This window comes from Culex pipiens, chromosome 1 (genome assembly GCF_016801865.2).
Source record: "Culex pipiens pallens isolate TS chromosome 1, TS_CPP_V2, whole genome shotgun sequence".
Taxonomy (NCBI): domain Eukaryota; kingdom Metazoa; phylum Arthropoda; class Insecta; order Diptera; family Culicidae; genus Culex; species Culex pipiens.
The window spans coordinates 40,158,470-40,181,999 of record NC_068937.1 but is presented as its reverse complement, the minus strand read 5'-3'; the positions used below and the strand labels follow the sequence as shown (position 1 = coordinate 40,181,999).

At 33.6% G+C, this 23,530-nt stretch overlaps 1 protein-coding gene across 5 annotated transcripts in view; it reads right to left on the bottom strand.

Moving 5' to 3' along the window:
- LOC120424588 (protein single-minded) overlaps positions 1-23,530 on the bottom strand; it is a 92,735-nt gene that overhangs the window by 24,267 nt on the left and 44,938 nt on the right. Inside the window, exon 1 of one of the 5 annotated variants that reach the window (XM_039588781.2) lies at positions 12,812-13,062. The exons of the other annotated variants lie outside the window; for them this stretch is intronic. Within the exon in view, the coding sequence (XP_039444715.1) occupies positions 12,812-12,824 (13 nt within the window). The 5' untranslated portion in view covers positions 12,825-13,062. Of the gene's footprint in view, positions 1-12,811; positions 13,063-23,530 lie in introns of those variants that run through there. 5 annotated transcript variants of the gene reach the window in all.

The window sequence follows — 23,530 nt, the reverse complement described above, 5'->3', positions numbered from 1 at the left end:
TCTCTTTGCTCGGCGGGCCAGGTTCTAGGATAAAATGTTTACTAATTGATTTAGGACGTGATGTCAGATTGTACGTGATTTTTAGTGGAATTTCTTATTTATGTATTTCATATATATTTGTACCGAGGCAGTCAGCCGGGTTCGGTTGGGTCGGCGTCGGGACACATCCCTTTTTAGTTCTAGAACATATAGAACCGACACACGGTTGCCGTCGGTGGGACTTTGATGGTCCAAAGCTGGCTACCGAAAATGAAAGGGTCGCGTCGGTGGTTGGTTCTGTGAACTCGGTGTTTGGGTTTTTTTTTTGGGTTTGATCTTTAAAAAGCTGCAGTTGGATAATCAAACTTTTTTTTCTAACAGAAGCTTTTAAGAAAGGGTAAATTATTATGTAAACGAAATATTTGGTAACAGCGAGACCGGTTTGTTCTTTCAATTTTCAAGCAAAATACATAGCTTGAACCACCAATAGCAGCATGGGAAAGACGATTTAATCAGATAAAGATTCTTTTTGAATAATCCTCATTAATAAAAAAAAAAACATAAGTTGTTTAAAATTTAAAAAAAATGCACTTTATAATAAATATCTTTGTTCGTTTTCCTTTTTATGGATTGCAAATGCGTTTTAACATTTTGCCTAATTTGAGTTAAGCGAGTGTTCTTCTATTACGCAACGCAAAATTTTAGATTTTTTTACCCCCTTCGTTACAAATTGTAACATGTGTGCCTGGACCAAAGAGCCTATGTCTGAAAATATTTGTATCGGATTCCTCGGAAAATTTCACATTACATGTAAAAAATTGGCGACGTCGAACCGTACGTTTCCGAGGTATGATTTTTTGAAGATAAAAACTGAGTTTTTCGACGCGGCTCGCGCAAAAACAGGAGAATGACGAAATCGGCAAAAAAACAACTTTTTTCACTAAATCTGTGATAATTTCAAAATTTTAGCGATGGCCTACACATGTTTGGGTACCAAAAGTTGCGTATTTCAATTACAAAAAATCTGGTACCGTAACATGTACAGTATGTAAAAAAAGTATTTACACCCCTTGGGCACTATGCACATTTTGTGATGAAACATGTAAAAAATTTAAAGTTTGACAGGAACCTAGTACTACGTTTTGTTCAGAAACTCATGCCAGACATTTTGCTACAAAAAGCTCATGAAAAGATGATTTCTATAAAAAGTTATATAACAAATACTATTACAAAAATAAAAAAGGTGCAAAAAAAGTTTGTACACCTTTCGAAAAATTAACATAAACAATGTTATTTGTTGACAAATCACCATAAATCCAGTCTCCCAGCTCCAAATAGGCATCCTTCACTGATTTAAAAAATAATTTGGATTGAATATAAAGTTTACTAACTACTTAGTATAAAAGTTTATGTAACTCTGGAAATTCTATATAAAACTTATCTAAACTTAAATTTGCAAACTTTTAATTCAACTAAATGTCAATATATTACCGTAGAATTGCTAAACAAACATTTTGGAGTGGGTATAACACCGTTTGGGGGTATTTGTATCGATAGAATAGATTTTTCGTTGGAATTTCGAACCAACCCGGAATTACGTCGTAGGAAAATCCGCCGGCATCCGAACCGGTCCTCGATTCACAACTCAACCTATGTAGAATCGGAAAGGGCATAAAATTTCCGATCTTTTGATACCCATACATCTAGGTTTTCTTTAAAACCTACGTTTTTAAATACCTGGGCAAAAAGTAAGTTTGATCCACGAGAACAAAAATTACGAAATTCCATACATTTCTGGCAGGTTGCTCAATCGAAACCATAACAACGTTTTTGCTTAGGTATTTAAAAACGTGGGTTTTATAGAAAACCTGGATGTATGGGTATCAAAAGATCGGAAATTTTATGCCCTTTCTAATGCCACATAGGTTGACTTGTGAATTGTGGACCGGTTCAGATGCCGGCGGATTTTCCGACGACGTAATTCCGGGTTGGTACGAAATTCCTACGAAAAATCTATTCTATCGATTCAAATACCCCCAAACGGTGTTATACCCACTCCAAAATGTTTATTTAGCAATTCTACGGTAATATATTGACATGTAGTTGAATTAAAAGTTTGCAAATTTAAGTTTAGATAAGTTTTATATAGAATTTCCAGAGTTACATAAACTTTTATACTAAGTAGTTAGTAAACTTTATATTCAATCCAAATTATTTTTTTAATCAGTCAAGGATGCCTATTTGGAGCTGGGAGACTGGATTTATGGTGATTTGCCAACAAATAACATTATTTATGTTAATTTTTCGAAAGGTGTACAAACTTTTTTTGCACCTTTTTTTATTTTTGTAATAGTATTTGTTATATAACTTTTTATAGAAATCATCTTTTCATGAGCTTTTTGTAGCAAAATGTCTGGCATGAGTTTCTGAACAAAACGTAGTACTAGGTTCCTGTCAAACTTTAAATTTTTTACATGTTTCATCACAAAATGTGCATAGTGCCCAAGGGGTGTAAATACTTTTTTTACATACTGTATAGGTCATCGCTCTAATTTTCAAGTTATCGCAGTTTTAGTGAAAAAAGTCGAGGCGCGTCGAGAAACCCAGTTTTTATTTTCAAAAAATCGTATCTCAGATTATTGGAAACATCACTTCACCATTTTTTGAAATATTATGTGAAATTTTCCGACGAATTCGATAAATAAAATTTCAGACATAGGCTCTTTAAAAAACAGCATTTTAAGTTTTCATACGACTTTTTCAAATGTAATTCTAGATTTTTGAAACTTCTAATTATTTTTTTCTAAATAGCCAAACTAATCACCTTTCTTTTGCGTCTAGGACAGCTTAAATCGGATAAAATGGTGTGGAGATATGATTTTTTGAAAAAAGTGGTTTTTGCGAAAATCTATGAAAATTGCCATTTTTGGACCACCCTAACAGGGCGTAGGGCACCCTAATGGCCAAAAAAAAAATTGAGCCCCATCGGAGAACTTTTTTTTCGAATCATGCTGTTTTCGTGGGGAATTGCTGTATATAGATTTTAAGTGAAATTGAAACAAAAATCAAAAATATCTTCAGATTTATAAGCATTTTCAGAATATTTTTTGACTTATGATACACAATTAATTATGATGACAACAAAAATAGGTTTTCTATGAAATTATCAATTTCTGATGAATTTTGATCAAACTTGTCAGTTTTGCCTTCCTCACTGAGGTAAGGCTATACCCAAGTAACCACAACCACTAAATTGAAGTATTTATTCAGTACTAAATCAGCACTCGAATGTTTTGAAGTAGTAAATAAGCTTTGCGAATGCCTCAAAGTACCAAAACTTTGCAGCATTACAACTGGCATTAAATCACCATTTACGACCTTGAAAATGTGCTTTAAAGCATTAAATGCTTTGTTGATGTTTATCAACAAAGTAACCCATCCATACGGGAAACATTTCAGCCAGTCACGCTCTTATTGATTTTTATCCTTCTCCCGTTATACTGTTCCAATAAGCGTACGGGCTAAGGCGCATTTCCCCCAGTGTGCAACAGTTTTATTTTTGCGTGAACTGGGTTCAATTCCCGCTGACTGAAGTGTTTTTTTTGTTTATTTTTTTTTGTGGAAAACTGCAGCCTGTAATTAAGCCAGATTTTTCAAAACATATGCCCATAGCACAAAGCACATTATCAAAAATTCTCTGGTAAATTGAATGACTTTTCTCGCAAGCAAAAAGCTGCTTTCCGGAAGTCTGATACACTTTGTGAAATTTTGCCAACCGTGGACCAAGCACTCCTCGGAAAAACAGTTTACGTTAGCCGTTAGCCATTACTTGTCCCTATTAACCCCAAGCCTTCCGTAATTGATTGTACTGTACTTGACTGGATGGCCGCAATTTGCTGAGTGACTCGTCAATAATTTTCGTCCAACAAAATGACAACGGGTTTTTCTCATGAACCAGAAACTCGAAACAGCAGAAAGAAAGTCTTCCATAATGTTCGATGCATCAACCACATCGATTAAAACTTTCAAAACAAACACTCATTTCAAAATACATCAGTTGGCTGGCGCGCATCCTGGAGATCGACGAGAAAAATGCAAGAATAACATCAAAGTGTCACACTCACACATGAAACGCAACAGGAAAAAAAAAACAAAGGAGGCCCACCACCAAGTGTGTGGAGCAGCTAGCTGTCCTTTTTTTTCCCCCGCCTTGACGTCGATAAAGCAGTTTTTTTTTGTTCGAGCTTTCGGTGAGGCATTAAATCGGCATCACTGTGCGCCACTTGAAATATTTCTCAAGGGAAATGTGCTGATTTAATGTTTTGAAGCATTATTTGCTGGTATTAAATGCCAATATAATGCTGATTTAATGCCGCTATTTAGTGCCTCGCGGTTACTTGGGTAATGCTGCTCTAAAAATGAACTTTCGCATTCGCATTCGCATTCGCATGGAGATAATGCTGCTCTAAAAATGAACTTTGTATAAAAACGTCGTCGACCCACCTTCATGTATACATATTCCAACGAGCTTAAAACATTGAAGATCTGGCAACCCTGTTTCGAGATATGCCCACTTAAGTGATATTGATGTACTTTTTTGTAGCCGGATCTCACTTAAATGTATGTAAACTATGTCCAGATCCACCATCAGACCCATCGTTGGTTAGGTTATCAAAAGACCTTTCCAACGAGTCCAAAACATTGAAGATCTGGCAACCCTGTCTCGAGGTATGGCCACTTAAGTGTTATTTATGTACTTTATTATTCCGGATCTAAAATAGATGAAATTTCCATCATATCAGCCATTGTTGGTAATAAGTGAGGAAGGCTCCAACCACATAGGTGGGTTAAGCTAGTTTTTTTTTATATTTTTGGAGTTTTATGCATGTACAAAGTAAATATTAAATAAATATAACTAGTATTGTTTTCTTTTTTGATGTTCCTCGCAAGAAATTCTCCCACCTCTCGCAATCGCCCGGCACCAGATGTTCACCACATTTTCCCAATTACACTTGATTTAAAGAAGGTTCAAGAATTAAACAAAACTTCAATCCCAGGTAATCTCCAGCAAAGCAAAACAAACGTTAGTTCATCGCACAGTGTGTAAGGAAGAGGTGCCGCTGTCGAAGCTCGTTTGCATAAAAATTCCATTTTTTTTTCCTTCTCCAAACGCAAACGAGAAGCAGTTTCTGTTGGGGGAAAAACCAACCCTGAAAATCATTCACGTTCCCACGCTTGGCCTGGTGTCCAGGAAAGTGGGACCTCGGAGATGGCGTCCCGCCATCAGGAAGGAAGGATCCTTCGGGCTCTGGGGTACCTGATTTTTATGGCACTGCGCAAAATTATGATAATTTGGCCACTGGCTCTGGCGGAGAGAGGTCGATTGTTTTTACAGGTGATTAAAAATTCTTCCTTTTTTTTGGGAAAAGTTCGAAAGCAGTTTCCCACGCTTAAGGAAGGTTAAGGTTTTGGCATTCCAGGAAGTTGTACAATTTTTAAGTGTCATTTCCTTTTTTGGAAGTAGTATTCAACAGGAAACTGTCAGTAGCAATTAATCATTAAAATCTGGCAAATTTGTGGACAACAGATGCCACATTACCGTCCCTGACCAAACAACACCGACGAGGATTATAAAAGTCACTGTTTAAAGTGGGTCGTTAATCTCTCACTCAATTATGAATTAACGTCCAATGAAAACGCCTATCGCATCAATTCACTCCAGAATGCGTAAAAAGTGGCCTCTTTTTATTATTCATAAATGCTTGACACAAATTCGTACCAGCCGATGTAACCGAAAGATTACGTTTTGGCATTTTGTGCTTCTACTTCTATTATATATCCCGTATTAGGAGCTCAATAAAATGAGGGAGTGTACAATACAAATCTGTTCAGATCGTTCCTTTTCACATTTTTTTTACTGTCAAACAAGAAAAAAGTGTGAAGAAAAACGTTTCCAATAAAAAAAAACACGCAGGGAAGCTTCTATTAGCTAATGGACAATGATTGGCCAGGGGAAGTGTGAATGGCGAAGGCGAGATTTCCGTAATAAATAAAAATATATATATGGAACAAATTTTGACCTTTGCATCGGCACAGAATACGTTGCGCGGAATAGTGATTGAGGATTTGGATTAGTTCTGCTCTAGTACAAGCTGAGGCTGCGATTTCAAGTTCACGATTGGAATGCAGCTCGATTTAATGACAAATGAAAAAATAAAAATATCGATTGGAATAGCGAAAAAATATTCGAGCGCATTTTTGTCATGCACAGACAAGTCAGTTAAACAAATCATGTTTGCTATTGTTTTAATTTTTAAAAACATTGTTTATTTTTTAAATTTGCAAATGTATTTTATTACCTTTTATAAATGCTTCTTAAAAATTCCAAAATAACTTAAAATGATTATAGAACTTACAAATAAAAAATAACAAAAAGAAACAAATTTAGAAAAATAAGGAAATCACAAAAAAAACACAAAACTTAGAAAATAAAAACAAAAAAAATACAAAAAAAAATAAACAAAATCAACATAAATCACAAAATTTACAAAATAAACAAGATAAACAAAATCAAAAAAACTAACAAAATTGACCAAATTAACAAAATTAACAAAATTAACAAAATTAACAAAATTAACAAAATTAACAAAATTAACAAAATTAACAAAATTAACAAAATTAACAAAATTTACAAAATTAACAAAATTAACAAAATTAACAAAATTAACAAAATTAACAAATTTAACAAATTTAACAAAATTAACAAAATTAACAAAATAACAAAATTAACAAAATTAACAAAATTAACAAAACTAACAAAATTAACAAAATTGACAAAATTAACAAAATTAACAAAATTAACAAAATTAACAAAACTAACAAAATTAACAAAATTAACAAAATTAACAAAATTGACAAAATTAACAAAACTAACAAAATTAACAAAATTAACAAAATTAACAAAATTAACAAAATTAACAAAATTAACAAAATTAACAAAATTAACAAAATTAACAAAATTAACAAAATTGACAAAATTAACAAAATTAACAAAATTAACAAAATTAACAAAATTAACAAAATTAACAAAATTAACAAAATTAACAAAATTAATAAAATTAACAAAATTAACAAAATTAACAAAATTAACAAAATTAACAAAATTAACAAAATTAACAAAATTAACAAAATTAACAAAATTAACAAAATTAACAAAATTAACAAAATTAATAAAATCAACAAAATTAACAGAATTAGAGCAGTTCTCTAGGATTTCGGTCATTCGATTTTTTTGTATTTTTTAATCCGACTGAAACTTTTTTGGTGCCTTCGGTATGCCCAAAGAAGCCATTTTGCATCATTAGTTTGTCCATATAATTTTCCATACAAATTCGGCAGCTGTCCATACAAAAATGATGTATGAAAATTCAAAAATCTGTATCTTTTGAAGGAATTTTTTGATCGATTTGGTGTCTTCGGCAAAGTTGTAGGTATGGATACGGACTACACTGGAAAAAAATAATACACGGTAAAAAAAATTTGGTGATTTTTTTATTTAACTTTTTATCACTAAAACTTGATTTACAAAAAAACACTATTTTTAATTTTTTTTATTTTTTGATATGTTTTAGAAGGCATAAAATGCCAACTTTTCAGAAATTTCCAGGTTGTGCAAAAAATCACTGACCGAGTTATGAATTTTTTAATCAATACTGATTTTTTCAAAAAATCGAAATTTTGGTCGTAAAAATTTTTCAACTTCATTTTTCGATGTAAAATCAAATTTGCAATCAAAAAGTACTTTACTGAAATTTTGATAAAGTGCAAAGTTATAGCCATATTTAAGTGACTTTTTTGAAAATAGTCGCAGTTTTTCATTTTTTTAAATTAGTGCACATGTTTGCCCAGTTTTGAAAAAAATATTTTTGAAAAGCTGAGAAAATTCTCTATATTTTGCTTATTTGGACTTTGTTGATACGACCTTTAGTTGCTGAGATATTGCAATGCAAAGGTTTAAAAACAGGAAAATTGATGTTTTCTAAGTTTCACCCAAACAACCCACCATTTTCTATCGTCAATATCTCAGCAACTAATGGTCCGATTTTCAATGTTAATATATGAAACATTTGTGAAATTTTCCGATCTCTTCGAAAAAAATATTTTTGGAATTTTCAAATCAAGACTAACATTTCACAAAGGCCAAACATTCAATATTACGCCCTTTTAAAATGTTTGTCTTGATTTGAAAATTCCAAAAATATTTTTTTCGAAAAGATCGGAAAATTTCACAATTGTTTCATATATTAACATTGAAAATCGGACCATTAGTTGCTGAGATATTGACGATAGAAAATGGTGGGTTGTTTGGGTGAAACTTAGAAAACATCAATTTTCCTGTTTTTAAACCTTTGCATTGCAATATCTCAGCAACTAAAGGTCGTATCAACAAAGTCCAAATAAGCAAAATATAGAGAATTTTCTCAGCTTTTCAAAAATATTTTTTTCAAAACTGGGCAAACATGTGCACTAATTTAAAAAAATGAAAAACTGCGACTATTTTCAAAAAAGTCACTTAAATATGGCTATAACTTGAAAACGGTGCACTTTATCAAAATTTTAGTAAAGTACTTTTTGATTGCAAATTTGATTTTACATCGAAAAATGAAGTTGAAAATTTTTTACGACCAAAATTTCGATTTTTTGAAAAAATCAGTATTGATTAAAAAATTCATAACTCGGTCAGTGATTTTTTGCACAACCTGGAAATTTCTGAAAAGTTGGCATTTTATGTCTTCTAAAACATATCAAAAAATAAAAAAAATTAAAAATAGTGTTTTTTTGTAAATCAAGTTTTAGTGATAAAAAGTTAAATAAAAAAATCACCAAATTTTTTTTTACCGTGTATTATTTTTTCCAGTGTAGTCCGTATCCATACCTACAACTTTGCCGAAGACACCAAATCGATCAAAAAATTCCTTCAAAAGATACAGATTTTTGAATTTTCATACATCATTTTTGTATGGACAGCTGCCGAATTTGTATGGAAAATTATATGGACAAACTAATGATGCAAAATGGCTTCTTTGGGCATACCGAAGGCACCAAAAAAGTTTCAGCCGGATTAAAAAATACAAAAATTAAAATTGAAGAAAAAAGACCGATTTCGTAGAGAATTGCTCATTAACAAAATTAACAAAGTTAACAAATTTACAAAATTTACAAAATTTACAAAATTTACAAAATTTACAAAATTTACAAAATTTACAAAATTTACAAAATTTACAAAATTTACAAAATTTACAAAATTTACAAAATTTACAAAATTTACAAAATTAACAAAATCAACAAAATCAACAAAATTAACAAAATTAACAAAATCAACAAAATTAACAAAATTAGCAAAATTAACAAAATTAACAAAATTAACAAAATTAACAAAATTAACAAAATTAACAAAATTAACAAAATTAACAAAATTAAACAAAAACAAACAAAAATTACAATATTAAAAATAATAATTTACAAAAAATACAAAAATGTTCAAAAGAATGATTGCAAAATTTTATGTTAACAAAATTTTAAATCATCAAAATTTGTAATTTTCAATTATAAAAATTCACTTAGCTTTAAATTTATTTTTGACATAAATGATTTTTAAAATTGCCGGGAAAAAAAATAATAAAATTAACAAAATTAACAAAATTAACAAAATTAACAAAATTAGCAAAATTAACAAAATTAACAAAATTAACAAAATTAAACAAAAACAAACAAAAATTACAATATTAAAAATAATAATTGCAAAATTTACAAAAAATACAAAAATTTACAAAAAAATTATTGCAAAATTTTAAGTTAACAAAATTTTAAATCAACAAAATTATTAATTTTTAATTATCAAAAAAATATTTTTATTTAATTCACAAAATTTTAGATTCACTTAGCTTTAATTTTATTTTTGACATAAATGATTTTTAAAATTGAGGCTTATATTTCTAAAAGCTAAATTAAAAATTCTTATTTTTCATCTAAAATTAGGCTTAAAGTTGTTTTCCAAAAAAATATTGTCATAAAAAATAAAATATTCAAAACTAGTATTTTTGTACCTATTTTTCTCGACTTTTCTTTTCTTTTACCCGACTGTGTAGAAGATTTGGTGAACAGAATTTCTGTTCTTAAAATTAACAGATTTAATAATATTTACATCAAATTTTTGTATGTGTGTGAAAACTTTTAAAAACGAACCAATAACGTAAAATGATGATTTTCTCGGATATTGACAACCGGAGAGTAGCGTGGCTCACGGATATATGAAAAAGACAAACGTGTTCAAATTCAAACGCCTCGACCGTAATTTTGTAGCATTATAGCCCCAGAAGCTAGCCTGAAATTTTGAGCGCATTTGGTTAATGTGTAGTTGTTCCCTTTTTGACCTGAAGTTAGTTATTAAGAAATTTCAGTTGACACTCAGCAGTCGAGCAGAACGGTTGATACTCACACTTGCTCGAAGAAGTAATCTCGCGATCTTGTGATCAAAATGGCCAACAGTGAAAAACAAAGGACCAACAAATCTTCTTTTACGGAGAAACGACCTTCAGTAGAAAAAATACGGACGTACCCGATTTCATCATCTGGACCATTTTACGTTTACATAAAAAGCAGCAAGATCCCCTCCGTTTGCTGTCTCTTGCTGACGATCTCAATCAACGTTATCGTTCAGTGGAAGAAATTAGAAGTGAAAATCCCATGAAAATCCGAGTTTCATTAACTAACAGACATGAAGCTAACGGATTAGTGAATGACAAGTACTTTAGAAAAACACATCATGTTTTCATACCGCCTCACCTAGTTGAAGTAGATGGAGTAGTTTATGCTGATGACATAACTCCTTCTACTATGAAAGACAAAGGCATCGGAAAATTCAACGATCCTCGGCTCAAGCCTGTAAACATCAAGTTTTGTAGCCGATTAGCAAAATTTTCGAAAACCGAAGAATGTTATCTGCCATCGTCTGGACTACGTATTACATTTTATGGAACCGTTCTGCCAGACTTTGTACAATATCAAAACATAGTTCTGCCGATTAGACCATATTTTCCTAAAGTGATGTATTGTACAAATTGTAAGCAGTACGGTCACACAGTAAAGCACTGCTCGAACAGTGCCCGTTGCTGCAAATGTATGGGGAACCACACAGAAGCCGATTGTTCGGAGACACACAATTGTTGCTTTAGATGTGGACAATACCATCAAATAATCTCCAACTGTCCAATTTTCATCGCGAAAACCAATACAGTTAAACGAAATTTCAAGAAGTTGTACAAACACGCGTACAATGAAGCCACGAAACAACTACCTGCAGAACCAAACTCTGCCGCAAAGACTCTCCTACAACCGAACCACATCGAACATGTAACCACCAACACCGCTGCGGATAGTGAACCAATATCAACGAATTTATCACGAAAGCCGAAAAAAGCCAGCCAATCCAGATCTTCAACTTCAGCGCCTCGAACAACAAACAACGCAGGACTGATCAGTTTCGACAAACTTATCGACGTGCTGTGCTGTTCCTTCGACGTTGACCAACATTGGAGAGCTTTTTTGCAACTAATAATGCCTCAATTGAAATACTTAATGAACGATGTTGTTAAAAGATATCCACTAGTTAGTGCATTCATTACTATATGATTTTGTAATTTATTTTTCTTATAACTGTACAAAGATACCCGGCTCCGTAAAGGGTTTTCCGTTTGAGCCAGCTAAATAAACGAACTGATAAAAAAAAAAAATTAAGAAATTTCAATAAATTTAATTTATTTATTTTAAACTTTTTAACTCTTCTTCGAGAAAGTTAATATAAAATAGAGGTTTTTCTTATAGGTTTTGATCCGGGGAACAACATTGTAGAACATCATAAAGCGCTAGGAAATAATCCCGGAATGATACATGCAAATTTTTAGAGCACATTAAATTTGTTTTCCAAACTCCAAAAAATATCCTGTATCTTTTCGGGATCAATTCCTAGCGCTTTGCGATGTTCTACAAAGTTGTTCCCTGGATCAAAACCTATAAGAAATTTGATTATAGGAAAATTTGATTGGGTTTTGGGAAACTTTCTTTAAGAAGAGGTTAAAAGTGAAAATTTTCCTTAGTCAATTTTTAGAAGTTCCATACTAACTTCAGGCCAATGGTGGAAGTACTAAACCTTAACCTAATGCGCTCAAAATTTCAGGCTATGTTCTGGGGCCAAATCGCTACAAAATTCCGGGCGAGGCGTTCAAAATTGAACACTTTTGTCTGTTTCATATATCCGTGAGCCACGCTACCGGAAAGTCGTCAGTAATATTTTTTTTTCGATTTTTCAATTTTCAATCAAAGTAGGCGAATTTGAGGGGTCAAAACGTGGCCCTGGTGAAAATGTTTAGCGGAATTTGTGCTGATTTGGCAATTTTGTAGATCAAAATGATGGTTTTGGATGTTTTTCCAGTATGAAGTCACTATTTGCACTATTGCAGGCACCTGGTCTTGACTGTTAATTAATAATTTTTTATTGCTTCATAATTTTGAAAAATGAAGTAGAAATTTAAAAAAAAAACACCTTTAAATTTGATCGATTTGACCTGAACTTATAAAAAAAATCAATTTTTATCAGCACTCGATATTTAAAACATTGTTCATTAAGTTCAAATTGATTTGATCAATTAATTTTAATTTGATCAGATTAATAGGGCCTCTTACATTAACACGTATATGTTCTGACTATTTTTTCTAACACGAAGGACTTCAATTCCGTGCCAGTTGGCAACCTTCTGCCTGATCCACAACTCACTTTTATAGGACATCTTTGCTGGTTCGCACTACACTAAACTTTGTTTAACGATTGCACTTAATCTTCACTTAAACTGGTCAACTCGTCTCGAGTCGCGTCATCTTTTCGCTACCAAATCCCACATATTGCACTTTTTTACAAATAAACTAACTTCACTCTTCACGTTTATCCACCCGCGCGCGTGCGCACCAACAACTAATTATTGTCGAGTGCAGCATCAAACTGACCATCAACTAGGGTGTACTAAGTTGCAGCAATAGTAGCAAAATCGCGACTAGTCTGAGTCTGAACTTTCTTCCCCAGGCAAAGCCCGCGAAGGGCTCCTCAGCACACACCCATACGAGGGTATACTTTTCGCCTTCAACGGTAGCAATGTCATTGCCATGTTTGGATGCTTTTTTTTCCAACCGCCAAAGCTTTAGTATTATTAAGATACATACGAAACAAAAGCTGGGACGGGGCAAGCTTGTGCAAGCCTTCAAGTGACTGCTCCTTGTGGAATTACTTTTGTATTACACGGGGGAGATCCTTTTAGAGACAATGTGAATTACTGTTTTGTAATAACAATGTATTGTTACAGAACTGTAAATTTAAGCATGTGTTTGAATTTTGATTTCGGCAATCACTTCTTCAATATTGAAAACATTGTTTTCATATTCGTCAGCGTAAGTCGCCGTTTTTGCTCGAATATTTTTTTCAGTGTACAATACTTTTCCGTCAAAGTCAGCAAACATAAACTCGTTACAAAGTATTGTCGCGGTGGCTTAGCCAGAAGCTCATCACCACCCAGAACTTCAGGTACCCCCTCAGCCTTCCCCTCCCCTCTCCAATCCTTCCCTCCCATACTATGGTTGTTGTTGCTGGGCTACAGCACAATAATAACAACGTTGTTGCATATTTGCCGTATCAAAATGAAAAACTTTTTTGCCTCATTTTTTTTTTCAAAACAATCCGTGACTTTATGGCAGTATGGCAGGCCGGAGTTGGTATCTGTGTGTGGCTTGTTCCCCTTGCGATAACTGCCACCCCGTATAGCTTCTACTAACTACTGCCACCTTGATTGCACAGGGGGCTATATCTATTCCGAGCTTGTTTTATAGTTTGAAACAACTAAATAAGTTAAGCTTATCCCGCATAGAAGTCACAGTCATGCTTCCAGAATGTTGTGGCATTGACTGTTTATTTTTTCAAGCGATCATGATTTCAAAATCATTGTTGCATTTACGAATGGTAGTTTTTGTATAAATTCTTAAAAATAATTTTCACAAGCTTGACTCGATTCGCTATCATTTTTTTTTTTCGTAAAAACTGTCAAAAATATATTGAGATCATGTACAATCCAGACTCGACTATCCGATAATGCCTGATGACCTCGGAAAAAAAGCCAAATTGGGCCACTGCCATGAAATGGATCAATGAAACATTGCAAAAGGCTAACAGTATCTCATGACTATAGCATTATGGACCTTCAAAAACAAACTTTTACAAAATTTCACAATTTGAAAAATACTACATTTCTGTAGATACAGTCAACTCTCCAGTAGTCAATATTCAAAGAACCATCGAAAAAGAGAAACAAAACAATGCAAAATGAAAACTCAATTTAAATGTTTTTCGTTGTTGTTGGGAGAACCCTTCAAAGCTTCGTTTTGCAATGAAAAATGTCTATGCAAGCCTTGAGAAAGTGAAATTATTGATAAGATTTTTTTTAACAAAAAGGATCCAAGAGACCGTTCGAGGAAGAGCTCCTTCAAGCAAGAGGAAATATTCAGGAATGAAGAGCAACGACTGAAGAATTCATCGATGGATGGAGCAATATTGAGATCGAGAAGATCGACGACTAGATAGTCGACTGTATTTGAATTTGTGATAGGCACTGGTCATAATAGGGTTAGGCCGTTGCAAATATTTTTTGAAGTTTATGTCCCTCGACTCTGACCAAAGTCTATAGGGAGGGCAAAAAAATAAAAAAAGTACAAAAATTTTAATTACGACCCATGGTTTCAACATTTTAATGAATAAAGGGTTTTAAAATGCAATATACACCTCTCAAGTTGTTTTGAAATCATTAGTTTCGAAAATATGTGAATATTGACAAAAAGTTATTTTGTTGCGAAAAAAAGTGTTTGCGGTGCTGTAGGGGAGCGGGGGGTAAGACGGCCACCCCACTGTTTTACTAAGTATACTAATGAATATTACTAAAATGTTTAGCAATACCGTTCCTCATGCTAAATAATGCATATGGATATAAATGTTATATTTCAGTCACCTTTGCCAAACCTATTGTTTGAAATAGTATAAAAATAGCTCAAAATAAACAAATATTTTTTCAACTTGAAACTGGATGTAATTTTTATGATTTACAACGTAAGCATTTTTGTTAGGTAACAATATGTAACCCTTTCTTTAAATATTTTCTCATTTTAAATTGAAGTTTTCCCAAAATTATGTCACTCGGAAAAGTTGAAAAAATGCGATGAGCTATTTGCAAAAAAAGTTTTATAAAATAAGCAATTTGGGGCAAGACGGCCACCTCCACGTTTGTTTTGATAATGGTTATATTTTTGAAGGACTGGTAAGACATATTTAAGAAATATTTGACATTTTTTCTATGAAACTATCAATTTTTTATCAAAATGCTGTCAACTGCCAGTTCGTCAAAATTCCTTACTGTGATATAGCAAAATTCATTGAATAGTATGGAATCCTTTAAAACTATCAATAAAAGTCGCTAATTGGGTACTAAAGCCCTATGTCAATTTTTATGTACAACGGTAAATAACACGATTAAAAACAATTTCTGATCACTTTTTTCATTTTAATGCAACATTTTTTTTTGACTAGACAACATTTTTTCGATGGATCAACTATGGTCCCCTTGGAACGAGCTGTCAAGTAGGAACTTTTCTGTCAAGAAGGACCGCGAGGTTAATTTTTCAAAATTGATTTAAAAATCCATTTTAAACTCTTTGTGCTCGTACAAAGGGTCATTGTACTCAGAAAAATAAGCTTTATCGCTGTAAACAATAATATCAGCAATCTAAGCTTCATTTTAGGACCCAATTTAATATTGTTTACATAGTTTTGATTTATTAATTCTATTCGAAATACACAAACTAGTTAATTTGCATAAAATTGGGTATTCATGGTTTTTTTCATGAAATGTGGTAGCCGAAATATAAAATTTGTTGACCAGCATTTTTATTCACATTTGAAACTTGTTTTTTTTTTCAACCAAAATAGTTATGATGTCAGACGACAACTTGTTCTTGCCGCTGTCGGACGTAAAACACTAGCCTCTGCGAATTTCCTTTGTTCTTTTTCCCCTTGTCGGGGCCGTGTTAAAAATCGGTTGCAATGTCGAAATATCGCCGAAACGCCGTCGTTATTGACTACAACGTCTTGCCGGTGAGACTGGACATCGAATCAGTTTCGAAATTCATCATCAACAACCTCGAACTGGGTCCTTAAAAAAGTTAACAACATCCAACTCAACAACTCTCGAAACCACGTCATCATCGAGCTAGGATCGCCGGAGGAAGCATGGGATCTAGCCGAACAGCACAACCTCCGGCATAAGGTAGGATGCAGAGGCCAAGTCTTCCGCATACCTATTTTCCCGGAGGACGACGCCGTTCAAATTCGCGTCCACGATTTGCCACCACAGATGCCGAGCGATGTAATCATCAACCATCTCGAGGCATTCGGGCAGGTCAGCTCCATTCGGAAAGAGGTGTTCGAGTTGTCCGGATGTACTTGGAGAAGCCAATTCCCTCCTTTATTAAGGTCGAGGGGGAATTAGCCTATGTGGTATACAACCAGCAAGTTAAAACTTGCCGCCATTGTGGAAAACCACTTCACCAGGGAAAGAAATGTGCCGAAAGTTCAACGATTTCACCAACAACAACAACAACAAACACTATCAGCACCATCACCATCAGCAACAGCAACAGAAACAGCACCAGATAAAACACCACCTAAAATAGCAACAACAACAATCGAGCCAACGACCTCGGACGATGAGCACCACACAAAACCAACAGATCAAACAAACTTCCAGTCCAATCTAATGGATATTTCTCCAGAGGACGACGACGACGAAGCGAAATTTGCAAAACCTGGAAACAATAGTCACCAAGCCAAGAGAAGATCACGCAAGAAAAAGTACAACTCCTGCACAGACTGGGGAAATTAATCCACCTATTTGTATTTTCAAAACCAATAAAACTATATTTTATTAAAAAAAAAAAAATGTTCAAGGATGTCTGTTCAACCAATCATGTAGGTATTTGGGTGGATTTAGCAAAGTTATCAAGTTATTTTATAGCACTGACCTTCTTACCCCACATGGGTGGCCGTCTTACCCTGCGTATTTCATATATATTCGATTTCAATTATTTTTTTTAAAGTTGCTGAAAAGTATTGAAAATTGGTTTTTAGACCAAGTAATTTATGTCAATTCTATAATGGACTATTAGTAGAACAATATGTACCTGATTTGAGATCAAAATTATCTGTAGTGTTAATTTTATGAGACTTCTCCCTTAGGGTGGCCGTCTTACCCCCATCTCCCCTACATTGGAATTTCATAAAAAAATCTAAATGTTTTGAACGAGCCCGAAAATGCTAAATATGATTATCAATGCAGAAAAACTTATTTACAGTATGTAAAAAAAGTATTTACACCTTTTGGGCACTATGCACATTTTGTGATGAAACATGTAAAAAAATTAAAGTTTGACAGGAACCTAGTACTACGTTTTGTTCAGAAACTCATGCCAAACATTTTGCTACAAAAAGCTCATGAAAAGATGATTTCTATAACAAGTTATATAACAAATACTATTACGAAAATAAAAAAGGTGCAAAAAAAGTTTGTACACCTTTCGAAAAATTAACATAAATAATGTTATTTGTTGACAAATCACCATAAATCAAGTCTCCCAACTCCAAATAGGCATCCTTGACTGATTAAAAAAATAATTTGGATTGAATATAAAGTTTACTAACTACTTAGTATAAAAGTTTATATAACTCTGGAAATTCTATATAAAGCTTATCTAAACTTAATTTTGCAAACTTTTAATTAAACTAAATGTCAATATATTACCATAAAATTGCAAAATAAACATTTTGGAGTGGGTATAACACCGTTTTGGGGGTATTTGTATCGATAGAATAGATTTTCGTTGGAATTTCGTACCAACCCGGAATTACGTCGTCGGAAAATCCGCCGGCATCCGAACCGGTCCACGATTCACAAGTCAACCTATGTGGAATCGGAAAGGGCATAAAATATCCGATCTTTTTATACGCATACATCTAGGTTTCCTTTAAAACCCACGTTGTTAAATACCTGGGCAAAAAGTAAGTTTGATCCACGAGAACAAAAATTACGAAATTCCATACATTTTTGGCAGGTTGCTCAAACGAAACCATAACAACGTTTTTGCCTAGGTATTTAAAAACGTGGGTTTTATAGAAAACCTGGATGTATGGGTATCAAAAGATCGGAAATTTTATGCCCTTTCTGATGACACATAGGTTGACTTATGAGTTGTGGACCGGTTCGGATGCCGGCGGATTTTCCGACGACGTATTTCCGGGTTGGTACGAAATTCCAACGAAATATCTATTCTATCCATATAAAGACCCCCCAAACGGTGTTATACCCACTCCAAAATGTTTATTTAGCAATTCTATAGTCATATATTGACATTTAGTTGAATTAAAAGTTTGCAAAATTAAGTTTAGATAAGTTTTATATAGAATTTCCAGAGTTATATAAACTTTTATACTAAGTAGTTAGTAAACTTTATATTCAATCCAAATTATTTTTTTAATCAGTCAAGGATGCCTATTTGGAGTTGGGAGACTGAATTTATGGTGATTTTTCAACAAATAACATTATTTATATTAATTTTTCGAAAGGTGTACAAACTTTTTTTGCACCTTTTTTTATTTTCGTAATAGTATTTGTTATATAACTTTTTATAGAAATCATCTATTCATGAGCTTTTTGTAGCAAAATGTTTGGCATGAGTTTCTGAACAAAACGTAGTACTAGGTTCCTGTCAAACTTTAAATTTTTTACATGTTTCAACACAAAATGTGCATAGTGCCCAAGGGGTGTAAATACTTTTTTTACATACTGTAGATTGTTTTCAGTTTATAAGACAATTTTCATAGAAATTTTGAAGTTTTTTGAAAATTATTTTTTGCCCCCTGATTTATCGGACCAATTTTGAAAAATATTTGCAACCATCGCTTAATTTGTAAAATTTAGCAATTCCCCCAAATTTCCATAAATTTTAAGGAATTTTTTTGATCGATGCCTGGGTATAACAAAATTTTACAGATAATTTGTTTTAAAAATACTTTTTATGTCAATTTCATTTGAAACTTACGTTTTAAGCTCTTGAATTGTTAGAAAATTTCCTTTAATTTTCTCTCTGCAATTTCGAAAATTGAGCAATTTGTTACTGAGATACAGCCTCACAAAGAATTCGAATCGATGAAAATGAATGTTTCTAAGTGTCAATGTTGAAAATTCTTTTGCGAAATTTTGTCAAATTTTCAATAACAATATTGAAAAAATTGTTCTGAAATATGAAATGAAGAAAAAAAATATTTTTAAGACCTTTTCAAATGCTAGGCTTGGTTTTGAAATTTTTAAATTATTTTAAAGATCAGGAAATTTCGCAACCGTTCAAAAATATTTTTTCAGAGGTGCTTATCTCTTAACGTCAAAAAACTTAAAACAAATCGGAAATTTCAACCTAAAAGCTATAACTTGAAAACGGCATATTTTATAAAAAAAGTAAAGTTCTTTTCGATTTTAAATTATTTTTTTCATATTTATTTTTATTCCAGATTTTCTATTTTTTCCGAAAAACACTATTAAAATAAATCATATCTCGAATCGGATTTTTTCCGTGTGGCTATTTTTTCCGAAATGTTGTAAGGGACCATCCATAAATTACGTGGACACTTTTTTGGAAATCCCCTCCCGTAAACAATTGTCCACACAAAAAAAAAACTTTTTTATATGGATCGTGGACAATCTCCAAAATTTAAATTTTCAGATCATTGTTAACCACACATTCCAAAATATGTGTTATGGACATGATATTTTTAGCAACATTATTTTTTAATCGGTTTCGGCCACCCACAGTAGTTCGAAGAGAATAAAGATTACGAGCTGGTACTACTTTAAGGTACTGTAAACAGACGCAGAGGAAAAATCCCGGGATTAAGCGAGAGCGTTAATCTGATGGGTTCATTTTCGAAAAAGTTATTCAATAATAAAAAAAAGTTCCGATGTCGAGAAAGGAACCCGAGACCTTTGACACATCGAATCCACGTCTATGCCGTATTGGCAACCAAGGTTTGCTGGATAAGAGATTGTTATTTGCAGATATAAGCCACCGAATAGGATGAACTGTTTCAATGAACAAACAAAAACAATATCGTGGTGGTTCACCCGCAAGAAGTTTATTCTACCATTCGATTTTGAAAAAGATATTATCTCGATTTTCTAGTGTGGGTGTACAACAAACGAGTTTTGTATCTCCAAATAGTTCAATTTAAGTAGTTCATGAACTAAATCACTAAGTTTTCTAAGTATAATCTACCAACGGCTTATTGGCCGCCATTCTGTATTACGCATTTAGGCATTCAAGGGTAAATATTTCAGGCCAGCGATCCAATATTAGATATTACAAAAATGATAACTCGATTAAACGTTAGATGATAAGAGCTTCACAAAAATTTAATTTTTACTGTATTGAGATCCAACTTTCCCACAATGTAATTTGCCACGCAATATCATAACATCAAAAGTTTGATCGCAACTCAATTCACACTCAATGCGGGCGACTTGAAGATGCCCTCAGTTTTTATTCTTGCGTCAAGATTGATTCTTGCGTATTGAAGATTTGTTTTCCTGTTTACCGACCTGTCAAAGGGACATCGATCTTCTCTCCGTTCAAATCAATCAATCAGCCCTTTGGAAGATCGGAAGTGGGCGATAGTGACAGAAAAAGGGGTTATTTTTGCGCTACTGCGATTCTTTGTGAAAATGTGGAAAAGAAAATAGAGACCTCAATTTGTCGGGGCATCATCCTTGAGAGCTCTCTCTCTGAATGCGTGCGTATGAATAATTTTCCCACCTTCAGCATAGGGTATTTGCAGTGAACAGCAGCCATGTTCTGTGTGTAGAATGACGATCTCCGTTCCGGGGGGAAATTCGTGAACGTGAGCGTAACAATGAAGATTCGATCAATGCTGTATGGTTTAGTATTGATCGGGATCTCTAGTTTTCGATTGCTCGAACGTGAACGGAAACAATAATTTGGTTACACGAAGCGGATTTGTAACTTTCATAGGTTTATCTTCGTTTTGTAGTGAAATAAATCTAGAAAAACTTTCAGCTTTTAGCTTTTTTTAACATCTCACATTTGAAAGAGCAAGAGTGATCAATTTGCTCTTTATATGAAAATTATTTGATGTGTAATCATCGAGGACATTGATGAATTACTATGATGTTTTTGCAGTAATTAGTAGTCTGCTGATTGATATATATTCTCGTAATCTGGTTGCACTGCTAAGTTTGAATCATACACCCAAAGTTAAAATCCATGCGGATAGTCCTTTCGAAAAGAAACGATAGGAAAGTACTATTTGGCGAGAGTAAAGACCTCTCGCGCTACAACAACAACAAATCGTGTTCATTCGTTCATTAAAACAGTTCATCCCATTGGGTGGCTTATATGGACAAATGACCGCCACTTAATCACTGAACTGTGTTGGCCGATACGTCAAAGGCGCAGTTCAATACACCGAAGGTCTCGTGTTCGAGTCTTGGTACCGACACTTTTTTTTTGAAGGGTGAACTTTTAGGAAAATGAACCCATGAGTAAAGTACTCTCGGTAATTTCGGGACTTATCCTCTCAGTCCGTTCACAGTGCCATTTTACTACCGAACCATGCTCTTTATCCTTTCGTATACCGATGCTCAGTTCTGGGTGTATGATACAGATGTAATGTTCTGAATAATCGCATCTCGTTGAGTCTATTTTCAACGAACAATATTCACAAAAACAAAAAACAATATTAAAGCAAAACCACGCAAAACTTTGCCGGAATCTAACAAAGTTGCAACCTGCATCGCAAGCTGCCGCAACCTTGGCTTTCACTTTCTGTCAACAATTTTACAACCGCGCAGTGACATTAGCTAGCCATGCTTCTGGGTACTTTGCCCAACAGCAAACTAATCACCCACAAATCATTCGTCAGTCAGTGCCTACTGCGAGCTGGCCTGAGCACATACTGCAGTGTAGCCAAACCAACTAATTTAAGCTTGAAGTCCGCCCTCCTCTTCTTCATGCGCAAACTGTCAAACTCTCGGCGAGCAGTCCGTCAAAGATGACCAAGAGCAACGCGTCATCGCGACAAAATAAGCCAAACTCGCAAGTGTCGCTCGTAAAAAGATGATTAGTCTTGGATAGTAAAATATTTATTTCGACTCTTTTTTCTTTCGCTCTCCCTTCCAAGAAAGTCGGACCAGCTTCGACGTTTCAGGCGCGACCGGTTTAAGCCTTTTTGCGCAAATGCGTCTCAATTTTCAAAGAAAACGAAAAAATTTTGTCACTTGTTGTTCCCTTCGTCGTCATTTTGGCGTCTTGTCACACGTCGCTTTGTGCAGCAAAATATTAGAAAAATGCAAATTTTGTTACACAACAAATGCAAGGTTCAATTCGTCTAGTATTCTGATCATAATATTTATCTATTTTGACAAGAGTGGTGCTTTGACCACGGCAAATCTACACAACCACATAAAAAACATAAATATTATTGATAACAACATAATAATTTTGTTATTTTAAACATTCATTTTATGTATGTTAAAAATAACAAAGTTTTTCTGTGTTGTTTTCTAGATAATTTCGCGAAGTTATAATTTACCATCTTGGTTGTGTGAATTTGCCGTGGCCAAATGAATCGCTACACCTGTCAAAATGGTAAATATTATTATCGGATTACTCAACCCTCAAACCGTCAAAGCATGCGACAAGTGAGCACAACGCCGACGACCTGTTGATCTTTGGGCTCAAAACTCAACGAAAGAAAGTGACCATCCACATAATTCGCCAAATCAACCGAGGGAAAGAGCCATAAAGTCCGCTACAGAGTGATTATTTTTGCTTCAATCGTAAAACGATTGCAGAATAATGGGACCATTATCCGCGTGCCCGCGTTCATTCTAACATGACAGTTGTGTAAACAAAGCTGAGAATGGCTCTGGGACAAAATGAAAAAGAAAAAAAAACACCGAAACATCGATGTCCTCCGTAACTGGCCAAAGTGACGTCTTTATCGGTTCCCGGAGAAAGATGTGTGGCGATGTGGGCTGAATTGTAATGAGGATTTCCATTGAGGGGTTTTTTTCCATTCAACATGGTTCTCATCGCCAAAAAATAAGGCTTTTTTTAAAGCAGTTTATCACCCTGTAAAAAACATTGAATTTTTAAGATGTTGTTTTTAGGTTTAAAAAGTCAAAGAATCCTCAAAGTGTCCAGATGTCATTCAGAATTTTTATCCACCAATAAACAAATTGTCATCAACAACAGGGTGTCACCGAAATTTAACTTTGTTGGATGACGTTTTAGGGCTTCGATGTCTTCGTAAACTTGTTAGGTTGAAAATTTCATGAAAGTT